At 45.4% G+C, this 12,782-nt stretch overlaps 1 protein-coding gene across 1 annotated transcript in view; it reads left to right on the top strand.

The window, feature by feature from the left end:
* Window positions 1-12,782, top strand: part of NGEF (neuronal guanine nucleotide exchange factor) — a 20,179-nt gene that overhangs the window by 3,279 nt on the left and 4,118 nt on the right. The window contains exons 2-8 of the mRNA XM_010168401.2: window positions 4,092-4,252; window positions 4,444-4,596; window positions 6,608-6,737; window positions 7,517-7,591; window positions 9,502-9,591; window positions 11,270-11,433; window positions 12,487-12,642. Of these exons, the coding sequence (XP_010166703.1) occupies window positions 4,095-4,252; window positions 4,444-4,596; window positions 6,608-6,737; window positions 7,517-7,591; window positions 9,502-9,591; window positions 11,270-11,433; window positions 12,487-12,642 (926 nt within the window). The 5' untranslated portion in view covers window positions 4,092-4,094. The remainder of the gene's footprint in view (window positions 1-4,091; window positions 4,253-4,443; window positions 4,597-6,607; window positions 6,738-7,516; window positions 7,592-9,501; window positions 9,592-11,269; window positions 11,434-12,486; window positions 12,643-12,782) is intronic.

The following is a 12,782-nucleotide window of genomic DNA, read 5'->3' as shown; positions in this document are numbered from 1 at the left end:
AGAGAGAAAACACATTCCCTGTATTACATGTGATTTAGGTTAAAACAAATTCTGCCACCAAGGTACCAAGGCACCAGGCTCTGAAGAGGTAGCAATCCAGAGATTAGAAGAAACAACATTTAATCAGTGAAACTTCTTTCAGCATAAACCTTAAATTAGATATTGATATGGCCTTTTTGTGGAGTGGCTGTGGTTTATTCCTCTTTCCTAGTTCAGTTCTCTACATTTAAGTTTTTCCTTGTTTTATTTACTCTATAGTTTCTTCATTTTATCCTTTTCTGCTCGCTAACTGTATTGATTTTCCTACACCATGTTCATCTTGTGTTGTAGGAGATTCCAAGCTGAATGGAACTCACCAAAAACAATTTACTGATAAAAATAATTTAGCAGAGTATTCTCAGTTTTTGAACTGAACCCATTTTCCTGAGATGTATGAGCTTTGATGAAGTTTTTGCCAGGGATTATTTGGATTCAGGTCACTTTGGTGTTAGGAAAAGGGGCAGAGACAGACAAATCTGCACCATGTGTCATGGTGTGAATTTAGATAAGAGAGCTGCTGCTCTGAAAATTTTCTTTGCTCAAGCAAAAGGGGAACTGGTTGTGCACACTGGTGACATGCCTCTGTGTGGAAAAGCACATTTGACAGGTAGGCAGTCTTTCTTTCTTCTTCCATTTTCACAAAAATGTCCAAATGAGATTTAATTTCCTTTCCTCCTTTGAGCAAACCTTAGATTTCAAACCTCTAAATCTGCTGTACAATGGAGCTGCCCTCCATTTACACTTCTAGCAGGTGGATGTCAGACTGGCCCTGTGAAGGCAACCAGATCTGAGAGCTGGTCACAGCCAGTGCTGTGGCATCAACTCAGAACATCTCTAGACTAGACCAGAATTCCTACTCCTTACCTGGTGGTTTACATGAAAAGCAGGGCTATTAGGAATGGATATTTCCAATCTGTGCAATAAAACATCATATTATCTCAATAGGAGCTTAGCCTGCAGATTTACTCACTTTGGTAACTCTTAATTTTTCTCCTTTATCTTCTACATTTCCTTCTTCCTCAGGCTTCAGTTCTCTCTTCCTTTCTCAGTCTCTCTCTGCCAAAATTCAAGCAGTGAAAACAATTAGTATACTTATATGTGATTGAGATTTCATGAAGTTAATGACCCAGAGGACTGATGGAACAGTGTTGGTCATGGTTCCAAGAGACTGTCTCAGACTATTTGTAGACTCAGGAAGATAGCATTACATCAATTGCCATTTAGTTCAGTTTTTTCCTAGTTATTTTTGCAATCTGAGACCAGAAATTCATGTTCTTTTTTTCTAGTGACCGCTTAGAGCTAGCAGAGTTCAGTTATTCCACAGAGGTCACATAATTACATTGCACGGTTGGATGTTTAGGGGGTTGACAGCTCATACTTACTATTCCAAAGGGAAACAGCAGTCTGGGCTGCTTGGAGGAGGCATCAGGGTACTTTGTGTCTGCAGAGGACCGGCTGGATCTCCCTGGTAACTTGGGAAAATCGTTCCTTGCACATGCTGTGGTGAACACTTCCAGAAGCTTGTTCTGGTCAGTAGAGATGTTCTTTACTTTCCTGGCATCTCCTTTTGTATTGGGTCTGGCCCAGTGATAGAGTGGGCTTTGGTGGGCATCTGGCCTCTAGCCAGGGTCAACCCACCACACCTTTAAATCAGAATCCTGTGCATTGATAATTTCATTATGGATTTCATTATTTCTTTAGTATGGCTTGCACTCTGCATGTGCCCATGCAGGTCTAGCACCCCGCCCCCACTATGGTGAACAGCAAAGACACAAATTAATTTCTCCAAACAGGCAGAAGAGCTTCTGCAGATCAGGGAGCAACCTTCTAGATGAAGTTGTCTGAGAGTTTAAAGGCTGTGCTAGAGTAGCAGGTCTTAATCTTGGCTCTCGTAGCCATACTGCAATCAAAGACCTGGCAGAAAAAAAATATCCTGGCTTGGGAATGTCTGGAAAGCTGCAGTGCAAAATGACTGGTGGTATCAGCTCCTAGGATATCTGGAAGGACAGCCTGTCCCAGCACATCCTGTCTTATTCTTTGTTGTATCTTTACCTATTTCCACTTCTGTCATTTATCAAATAGAAAAATACAGTCAAAGCTGTAAGGGGTGCATTTAGGACCTAGCCAGTCATGCAGAGAGAGGGAGGTTCTCTCTCAGGTTCACCATGTGCTCTGGAGAAGCTGGTGGGAGAAGCACCTTTCCTGGTGCAGGAAAAGATCACCTGTTTGACTTAACAGCCCACTGGCAATCATTCCTAGGCTACCAATCCCACAAAGAGCTGAAACATCACTTCAACTGATATTTTAGCAGCTCTGGATTGAGTAACAGTCCCTTCTTGCAGTGCCCATCCTCCTAGATCTTGGGCTGCAGCATAGTGTCAGGAATATAGCCCACGTCTCTGTACCTGAGGTCCTTCTGTGACACATAGCGATATTTCCAGGAAAACGCCGAAAACTGATCAGTGGAGAGTTTGAAATAATTTCTTTAAGAAGAAAAATAAGAAAACAACCCAAAGAAAGAACAACCAAGCCACACAACAGATTTCCAGCTAATTTGGAAGGTATTTTTCCATGTACACAGCACAAAAAGTACTGCACATACCTGCTGCTCCATTGGATCTTCTTGACTCCAGCTGGGCCCCTGCAGCCTCGGAGAGCCGGCAGAGCTCAGAGACTTGCACCCACACTGCCTGGCCAGCTCCCACCCTCACCAGGGTGCAGCAGAGGAGCTGTGGGCAGTAGGAGAGTTTGGTCTCAAGAGTCAAAGCAACTTTAGGTTCAAGGAAGTGGGATGTTCACTGACCTACCAAAAGGTTCCTCTTTCAATAGCAACAGCATGGGCCATGATTTTTCACCATATTGAAGCCCTTGTGAGAATCTTCAATTAATCTTACTTCAACTAATGGATTTTTTAATCTACCTCTGAATAAAGACAACAAACACTTGCCTGGAGAGTAAGTGAGCTCTGTGTGGTAACAGTGGACTGTGCCTGCAGCACCTGCTGTGGGTGGAAGGTTTTACATCCTTATCTCATTAACTGGTGATTTATCTCTGAACCAAACCATCAATTTGTCTTTCTGCTTCCCCAGACGACATCCTTGGCCTGAGGAAGCCAGGCTTTGTACTAGAGACTTCTCTTTCAACAAGAGAAGCAAGGGCTGGAATTTGGAGATTAATTATGACTTACAGCAGTAGTTAAGGACTACTGTGTCTTGTCACAGTCCTTGGTGAATTGGGTCAAAAAAGTGTATGGCCAGGGTTGACCAGGGAGCCTCACGTAGACAGTAACAGCTGTATTTCCTTTGGGTCAGGGAAGACACAGGGGCTTGGAGCACCACAGCTGTGTATTTCTATTAGTTCTACCCCAAGGAGCGCGAGTTTCACACTGGGAGTGCACTGTGCTGGATGTTGTGCAGCCCAGCACCTACACCATGGTTTTTCTAAAACAAGAGTGTAGATGGTGCAAGGAGACCCTCCTGGGTAGCACGATACACCAGAACGAGCAGAGCAACAAGCCAGTGCTGTGATGGTCAGTGATGGGGAGGGGGGATGGAAGGTGCCTGGGGGCTGCCAAGGGGGACTCCCCAAAAGGGAGATGAAAGTGCAGGATGGTGACAAGTGGGCATGGGGGTTGTTGGGTCCGGTGCCTGGGGCAGCCTCAGGTCAAGCCTGAGTGACAGTAAGAAGGAAGTGGGGAGCCCATGAAGTGCTTCTACATGCACATGTGCACAAAATCAGGTTGCTTACCTATAAGGAGAAAAAGGAGAATTCTTCTGAAGCGATTCAATGGAAGGAAATGTGGTCAAACAACTTAGGAGAGACACAGAAGGAGCCAGGGCTGATGGTTGAGGGAGGAAATCTTCCCCCTTCAAGTCACTATCCTGTGTAACACATGGCAAATGCCATTGCAGGCTTACCTCTCCCCGTACTCTGGGCCTGAAGGGTGCAAGGCCCATGACTTTGCAGCACAGGTGTTCTCATTAATACTGTATGTGCTTCTCTATAGAAGTGGAAGGTACTTGCTGATTTCTTTCTTTGGGATTCTTCACTAGGCCATGTTTGAGCTGGTTACTTCTGAAGCCTCGTATTACAAGAGTCTGAATCTGCTGGTGTCTCACTTCATGGAGAACGAGCGTCTGAAAAAGATCTTACACCAGTCTGAGGCACACATCCTCTTCTCCAATGTCCTGGATGTCATGGCTGTTAGCGAGCGGTAAGACAACTGCTGCGGGTTTTTTGTCCAGCTGAGGGAGGGAGGAGCTGACTAGGGGCAGGCTGTTGCCCGCTGGTTTTTTTAAAGAGCCTGTGGACAACATTCATTGCTTTGAACCCCAAGGGCTTCTTCTGGGAATTACCTGGGACAGACAAGTCACAATTAATATGAGCACTGGGTTTCTCGTCTAGCTTCCTGTCGGACCTTGAGCAGCGGGTGGAGGAGAATATTGTGATCTCAGATGTGTGTGATATTGTCTACCAGCATACGGTTAATCACTTCTCTGTGTACATCACCTACGTCTCCAACCAGACCTACCAGGAGAGAGCTTACAAGCAGCTTCTGTGAGTTCCAGTGCCTGATGATACATTATTTTGCAAAATTGTATAGGCCATGGATTTAGCTGTAATTTTGATATTTATGAGAAAAGGCTAGATAGTACTAAATAGTACAGAAACAGCATTTCCCACTTCACTGATTTTTCACTGCACCCATAAAAAGAAAACACAATTAAAAGGCTTTATAGTGAGGGTGGGGTGATACAGTATGCAGGTAACATACCAAGTAAATTCAGAGCCAGCAGTTCCCAGCTGTGGGAAATATTTATGGTGTGCACAGAGACACACACTTGGGAAAGGTATGTATTTTTAAACTGCAAGTAGAGGCAAGAGATTGAAAGGCCAAGAATATAATACAGATCTCTGATGACAGGAACAGCCACTGCTTTTCCTGAGCTTCTCAGCAAGGCATTTCACCATCTCAAAGTTGAGATTTTTTTTTTTTTCAGAACAACAAAATTTTCTTAGAAAGAAAAAAAAAAGCTATTTTCTTCACATTCTGGTGTTACACACACAGACGCTACGTAGGCCTGGGGATATAATGCAAGATATTTTTGAAGAATTTTTCAAGTTTAGCAAGTCTTTTGGTCCAGTAGGAATTCTCTTACACCAGCTCAAAACAAAGAATGCCCTACAAGCTTGTCTTTGAGCAGAAGAATTAATTTTTCTTTAGTTACAGTGTCCTGGATTCTTTCAGGACAGCCCATTGCACATGCTGCACTGTTTTTCCTCCCCATAGCAGCAGCTGGCTTAGGGAAGTGTAGCAAGCCCTAATCCTTTCCTGTCTCTGGTCTCCAGCTTTTGAGGCAAAAAAAACCCAAAACCAAACCACTTTAAGGGGTCTCTGTTGAGCTTGGCCAGCTGTTCTCTTCAAAAGGAGGGTACCGCAGGGTTTCCTTCAGTCAGAGGTGAGCAATATAGCTGCAGAATAGAAACAGTTTGCCTAGAGCCGTTACCTAAACACTCAGAAGTGAAGCAGCAGTAGGCTGGATTACTTGAGCTTGAAAAGGACCTGTTAGAGTTAGAGGTAGTCCTAGATATTAATTTAGCAGGCAGCATTTTTTTCATCTGCAGGAGAACATAAAGCAAATTGAAAAGAATAGATTCCCTTCCACAGGCTCCTAGCTAGCACAAGAGTTTTCCAGCATTTGGCTGAACTAGAAGCCTGAGGTGTGTCACAGTTCCCCCATTTGGCTGTTCCTGGGACACATGCAGGTCCACTCTGCTGTGGCTCTGGTGAGTCACACCATCACACAAGTACCTGCTGCAGCAGGGAGGCACACTGACAACAGCTTCTCTTGGATCCTTGCGAGTCACACACGGTAAAGACAGGTTTTGCATAGTTAGCAATGTCTTCTTATCTGTGCTGTTTCTGCTAGCAAGGACTTCAGCAGTCTTCTGAGGGCCCCACAGTTGCCAAGAGGCATTGTCCTTGACTATGGCAGCTGGGGCTTGTGAGGCTGCTCTGTGCCACTGTGTCCATGGCCCAGCAACGTCCTCATCTGCTACAAACACTGCCCAAGCACGGCCTGTGCCCTTCTCAGGACAGATAATGATTTCCATCCTCAGGCTAAGCAGGCAGGAGTAGCCAAGCTTAAGCTGTTTTATGGCTTCTCTTGTTCTTACGACTGTGTGAATTTCACCTTGTCACAGAAATCCAACTGTGTAAAAATATATAATTATGCCTCTGACTCATCTACTTGGACACACACCCCATTCACACACACCTACGCACACAGCGTATGCTGCTGAGCTAGATGTGCTACACATGTGAATGCTACCATGGCTTGTATGTTAAAAGTCTATTTTTTCCCTCCCCCAACACTATAAATAGTTAGAGATTTAAACCAAAATACACCTAGAGGCATTCAGTCCCCTCCTTCCCTCTTTTCTCTTCTTGGGAGAGACCAGCCAGATGCTGTCTCTGGGACCAAGCTGCTTTGGGTCACTAGCCACATACCAGAGTCACAGGCAGCATAGCACTCAGAGCCCTCACCTTCTCCGTCTCTCCTCTCAGCCAGGACAAGCCAGCTTTCCGGGAAGTGATCTCACAGCTGGAGCTGGATCCCAAGTGCAAAGGCCTGTCCTTTTCTTCCTTCCTGATTCTGCCATTTCAAAGGATCACTCGGCTCAAGCTGCTGGTGCAGGTAGAGATTTGCTCTTGTCTCTCTCCTGAATGTCTTCTGGATCACTCCTGGAATGCTCCTATTCAGCAGTTGTGACTGAGGCTTAGACACAGCCAAGATCAACCTTAGAGCTGGATGAAGGATGAAGCCTTTCCACAGAATCACATAACAGAGATTTCAGTGACTCAGAAACCATCCCCAAATTAGTGTTTAATTTCCCAGATGGCTTTTTCTGAGCAAAAGAATTGAGGAGGAACTTTGTCAAGCTGTTAGAAGGGGTAGCAACAGTCCATTAACCCAGCTGCCTGCTGTTTAGGATGCTGACACACATATGCATAGTGCAGAACAGCTGCAGGACGTGGAAATGCTCCCTGTGTAATACCCAACATCATGGTGGCTTGGATCAGACTCTGTCACCCATCTTCCCCCTGTGCTTTGCCAGCTTGTCTAAACAGCGTGCTGGAGGACATGCTTCTAGGGGTGAGGAAACAGCTCAGTCCCAAATGGTATCACCCAACTGGGATTACCAGTAGCACTGTCTGTTAGTGCTAGCTCTAGCTATTTTTATTTATTCATTTATTTTTAGAAAATAGGAGTCTGCCTGCTATGTTTCTCTTAGATATAAGGTCAGATGGGAACAGGCTTTAATGAAAAAGAGGAACTAAGAGGTGAGAGTCACTGTCTTCTTGTCACCTATCTTGTAATTAGGCTGATGGCTGGAAATAACTCTGAGGCTAGCAAAGACCTTTCTGTGCTGTCAGATTGGGATCAGAGTTAACACAGCCTTTCCTCCCCTACAGAATATTTTGAAGAAAGTGGAAGAGAAGTCTGACAGGGAAACCACTGCCCTGGATGCACATAAAGAACTGGAAACAGTAAGTTTGAATGAGATAACTGAAGACCATTAAGATTAAACTATCATGTTCATTTCCCCTGAGAAAAGACCTACATATTATGTTCACTCCTGGAGCTGCCCCTTTGAATCCTGTCACTGTATTTCAAGAGTAATTTTTTTTTCTTAAGTCTTCCTTGCTTTCAGAGATGGACCGATCTAGCAGCACTTAGATGTCAGTGATGAGGAATCCCCTTGCTAACAACAGATCTGTACGTTTCTGCTGTAGGAAAGGGCAGAGAGAATATTTTCACTTGGACTCTTCAAGAATGCAAATTGTTTTTGCAGATACCTGAAGGTGATGGATCCCACTGAGAGATGTAATTAGCAGCAACAGGCAGTAGAGTACAACTGTGTCAGGTTTCCTCCAATACAGCACACTTCTTCCTCTGACCTAGAATAACAGTTTCTTAATGAAGTACTCAAGCCTGAAGCTGGTAGGTAGGCATGGTGTTCAGCTGTGCTGGTTACTGCTGCATACAAAACACCAGGAAGGCATTGTGATGTTTTCCATCTGAGCTGTTCCTGACATGGTCAGACAGAACAATCCCACCTCCAGGCCACATATCTGAATGATCTGGATGTAGCTGGCAGCTTTGTGGGCTGGGATAGGGCATGTTTGAACCCTTCTCCATCAGAAGCTTGGAACATTTCTTGACTCCTGCAGTTCAATGTAAGTATTTGAAATTGAAAACTGTGCTAGAACATCAGCCTGATGATATGGTTGCAGCTTCTGACTAAAATACCAGAGCAAAATGGGCTCTTGGAAGTGTATGCTTTGGAGATCAGTAAGGATAAAGACAGAGACCTTATCAATGAAGAATATTCTGCATTACTTAGTATTTGCAGAATCTCTTGTGATGTATCAGGTAGCCAATTGTTTCTACATTGGTCAAAAGCCTGAGGAAGGCTGTTCCTGTAGTACACAGATGACTACAACTGCTGATGGAAAAATGCTCTTTTTATATTCAGCTGTCAGTGGCTCGTGATCGATTTCATAACTCCCATTGCATGGTTACTCATCTGTAAGTGTTTGATGCCTAATGTCCAGCTAGGCATCACAACAGAGATCATCTGGTGCTTATTTTCTCTGTAGGTATCCTATTTGAGAGGTAAGCGCTGGTCATGGTTTCAATTCCTGATATTCTGGTGGATTTTGAGTAGCAGAAACAGAGCACAAAGTGGAGCTTGTTCTCCAAAGTAATTTTTCTACCTAGCCAGTTCTCTCTCTTGAGAACTGTTGCTCCTTATGAAAGAGACAGTGGCATCTAGGTTAAGGTCCCTGTAATAGGGTAGTGCCTGCACGTTGGTTGTGGTTTTTCAGTTAAAAAGCTTGTACTCGGAACACAGCCAGGCTCTGTATGATGAATGTCTCTTTCGATGGGACATTTCATAGCCTTGGCATCTGGTGCTGTTTGGCAGAACCACAGCATTTGCATCTTTGAAATAAAAATCTTTAGCTTCATTCTGTTCATGAAGATGGTGCTATGTGTGTACTTCATTTGAAGTGTTGGGGATGAGGAAGATGATATATATTGTGTGTCAGGATCCGGAAAATGAGCTGTTCCCTTTGCTGTGCAGCCAGGAGTCTTGGTTAATACTGTCTTGTTCAGTAAATGAATGCAGCCATCTAACATGTCCTCTGATAGTTAACTTCCAGGTACAACATCTTCTGGGTAGTTGAAGTTATTTTTCTTAATTTTTTTTCTTTCTTCAACCCCGCCCCACCCTGCTTTTTTCATGCAAACACAGTGCTGCTAGAAGAGCTTGGCTGGGTGAATTCCTGTTACAGCAGGGCACTTGCCCTGTCACAGTCAGGCCTTTCTGTGCTGTCTGTCATCACTTACCTGTGTAAGGCCAGTGGAGGCAAACTTTCTGCTCTCTTTTTCCTAGGTGGTGAAAGCATGTAACGAAGGTGTCAGGAAGATGAGCCGAACAGAGCAGATGATCAGCATCCAGAAGAAATTGGAATTTAAGATCAAGGTATAAGCATAGGCTAGTAACCCCTTGCAGACAGCGAACCAACAGCATCCAGGAGTTGTGTGCACATAGACAGTAGTGGTAACCTAGTTGCGCTCCTTTTAGTGAGTGTTCAGTGGTGGCCTGGTCCGCGCTGTTCCACTCCAAAGCTGTTGAAGGGGCTGCTGCTGCTGCTGCAGGCACTGCATCTGAGTGCGTGGTCTCCATGCCTGCATGCTGCAGAGGCCAGAGGCAGCACTGAGGCCATCGTGTTGTGCGCATACACAGGTGTGACACAGTGGCATCAAGCCGCCCGAGCACAGTGGATGGCTCCTGCTCCAGCACTCAGTTCTGGCTCTTCCCTCTCACCTTTCTTCAAAATGCAGGTCAGCTTTCAGCTGTTATTTTATATTACAAATTACGTTAAAGGAAAATGAAAGCTACAAAACAAAACACTTCAAAGCTGTAAAATACCAAAATGAAGACTGACCCGCCCTTTTAATTGATTCCTGCATTTATACATTATGTAGAGTCTCTAATTACCTGTTGATGATCTATTTTGGCTCCACTCAGGGAATGACTGAATCAGTATTTAGGGGTGTCTGACCAGACCTCATTTAATATATGCCATAAAACTTCAGAGCTGAGTATAAAGTTGCCAGTGCTTTTCCTGAGTGCTATGGAGATGCTTCTCAGATCTTGTCTGCTTTGCAAACTTTAAGGAGCATATTTAGCTTTCCAGCAAGTTTTTTATGTACCTGGACAACTGAAGTGAAAAAAATTTGAGACAATTTGTTTGGAAAGCCACACTGGGTGCCCAAGAATTTGATTTTCGAGGGCACTTTACCTGTGCGTCAGAGCTAGACCACAGTCCACAGGACAGCAGTAGAGTGGAGTAGTTACAAAACTGCCTTCATCTCTTGTAAAACTGAGGCTGTAATGACAGGCAGAGCTGGTTCATCCCTGGAGCAGGTCTGCCTTGGGCACTGGCAAAAGGAGTGCAAGAATGTGGAAAGAAAGAGTGTGCCACCATGCATGTGATGAACACAGGGAGAGAGTGAAGATGGAAAGAGGAGCAGTTATGCAGATGTTTTCCAGTATTTCAGTCATTTGACTAGAAGTGTAGTGTTCTAGTGTCAGGTGTGCTTTGTTCTGGGCTTCTTGTTTTTAACACGATATGTGGTAAAACTCCAGAAGTGCTGTGTGGCTGCACTGACAGTATCTCCTGCTGTCTGGGGCAGACCTAACCAGTGAGAGCCCGTTTAACATGATTTTTATTTATTTATTATTTTTTTTTTTTAGCCAAAAGGCCAAATGCACATTTTTGAAAGTCAGTCTTCCTGGCTAGAAAGGCTCAGCCCAGGTGATAAGACATAGGATCTCCCAGAGACAGATCAGGCTGTGCAAGGTGTAGCCTGTGTTGAAATCAGCTTTTGGCACTCCAGCATCACTGTCCTTGAGTGTTTGTTTGTTCTCAGGGTCCCTGTCTGAGCCGTTATACTCTGTGCCAGGCTGCAGTGTGGATGGCAGAGCACACTGCGCTCTCTGTGCAGCTCTGCTCCATGCTCTGCAGTGCAAGTTGTGGCGGTGGGAGCTCATTACCCTTCCTTTTGCATCTCCTCTTGCTCTCAGCATCTTGACCACATAAGCCCACGGGTTTTTGCTGCTGTCCTGATCTTTGCCATCTTTTCCTCACTTCTAGTCTGTGCCCATCATTTCTCACTCCCGCTGGCTGCTGAAGCAGGGGGAATTGCAGCAAATGAATGGTCCAAAGACATCACGAACGCTTCGCACCAAGAAACTCTTCAGAGAAATCTACTTGTTCCTTTTCAATGATCTGCTGGTAATTTGCCGGCAAATTCCTGGGTGAGTGCAAAATTTGGGTCGTATGCAGGGCACTTCATTACTTTTATTTGCCCCTGGGTTTATCTGAGCTGTGATGTCCATCCTGTCCCCCAGGCACAGGGAAGACATCCTGGCCTGACCTGTACACCCCACTCCAGCAGTCACCTTGACTTTGAGCACAGTGGACTCTTCACGAATGGCACAGCTCTCTCCATCTGAAAATTATGGCAAATAGGACTTGAACAGATTGCAAGGCCAGGTCTCCCAGCAGAGCAAGCGAGCATATATCCACCAGGTTCTGCAGAGTGGCAGTGAGCTACGTCAACTGGTGGGCTGACCCAGGAGGCCTGTTTTCCTGTCAAGAAGTGATTTTTGACTCATCGCTGCCTGAAGAACAACAGCTCAGACTTAGTCAGTTAAAATTCTAAGAAAGCAGGCTAGAAAATTTGAGCAGCAGGGAGGGGTATAAATTTAGGCCTGAGGCTAGTAATATTTGGCATGGTGTAACCTGCCTCAGGAGGAGGAGACCACCATCATGTTTAGGACCATGTCTTGTGCAAGTAGGCACTAGTGAAATAAAGCAGCATAAACACATGGCACCCAGAGAACAGCAGGTTCTTTGTAGCATTAACTAGACTCACCGGTAGAGAGCATCTCACTGGTCCAACGTTTCTAATGAACATGTTGCTGCAGTGTCTGTGTGCCTGGAAATATTTTGCTTCTGCAGCAGCTTGTATCCAGAAAACACAGACACATTTCACAAATAGGAATGAATTAAGCCTCACAGTCCCCTTTGAGGGAGCACCGTCTGTGTTTTGTACATGGGGAGCTCAGACACAGCAAGCAACTTGTTCTAGGCCATGTGAGATGTCTAAGGCAGAGCAAGGAGAGGGTCTCTTGCTTTGCGGTGGGTTTTCATAGCCACCCGCTCATCCCTTCCCACAGTGGGACATCTGTTTTCCTCCTGCCATGCAGTGGTTCTTGGTCTGTGGACTCAGTACAGTTCTGGGCAGCTGAAGCCAAAGTCTCCAGGGATAATTGCAGTTTTTCTTAATCTCCTCTAACCTCTCACAGGGACAAGTACCAAGTGTTTGACTCGGCTCCCCGGGGACTTCTTCGGGTAGAGGAGTTAGAAGACCAGGGACAGAGTTTGGCCAATGTCTTCATCTTGAGGCTGCTGGAGAATGCAGATGAGCGGGAGGCCAGCTACATGCTGAAGGCATCGTCCCAGTGAGTACAACAGTCACCCTGCCCGCGCTTGGCACTGCTCCCTCCCTACACCCCTGCAAGGGCAGCATCCTGCCTGCATGGGGACCAGCTCTCCAGGTTTACCAGGGTCAGGCAGGCAGAGATCCCACTGCTGCAGCTGG

The sequence above is a fragment of the Antrostomus carolinensis genome, unplaced genomic scaffold (assembly GCF_000700745.2).
Source record: "Antrostomus carolinensis isolate BGI_N321 unplaced genomic scaffold, ASM70074v2 scaffold4705, whole genome shotgun sequence".
Taxonomy (NCBI): domain Eukaryota; kingdom Metazoa; phylum Chordata; class Aves; order Caprimulgiformes; family Caprimulgidae; genus Antrostomus; species Antrostomus carolinensis.
This window is presented reverse-complemented; position numbering and strand designations above follow the sequence as displayed.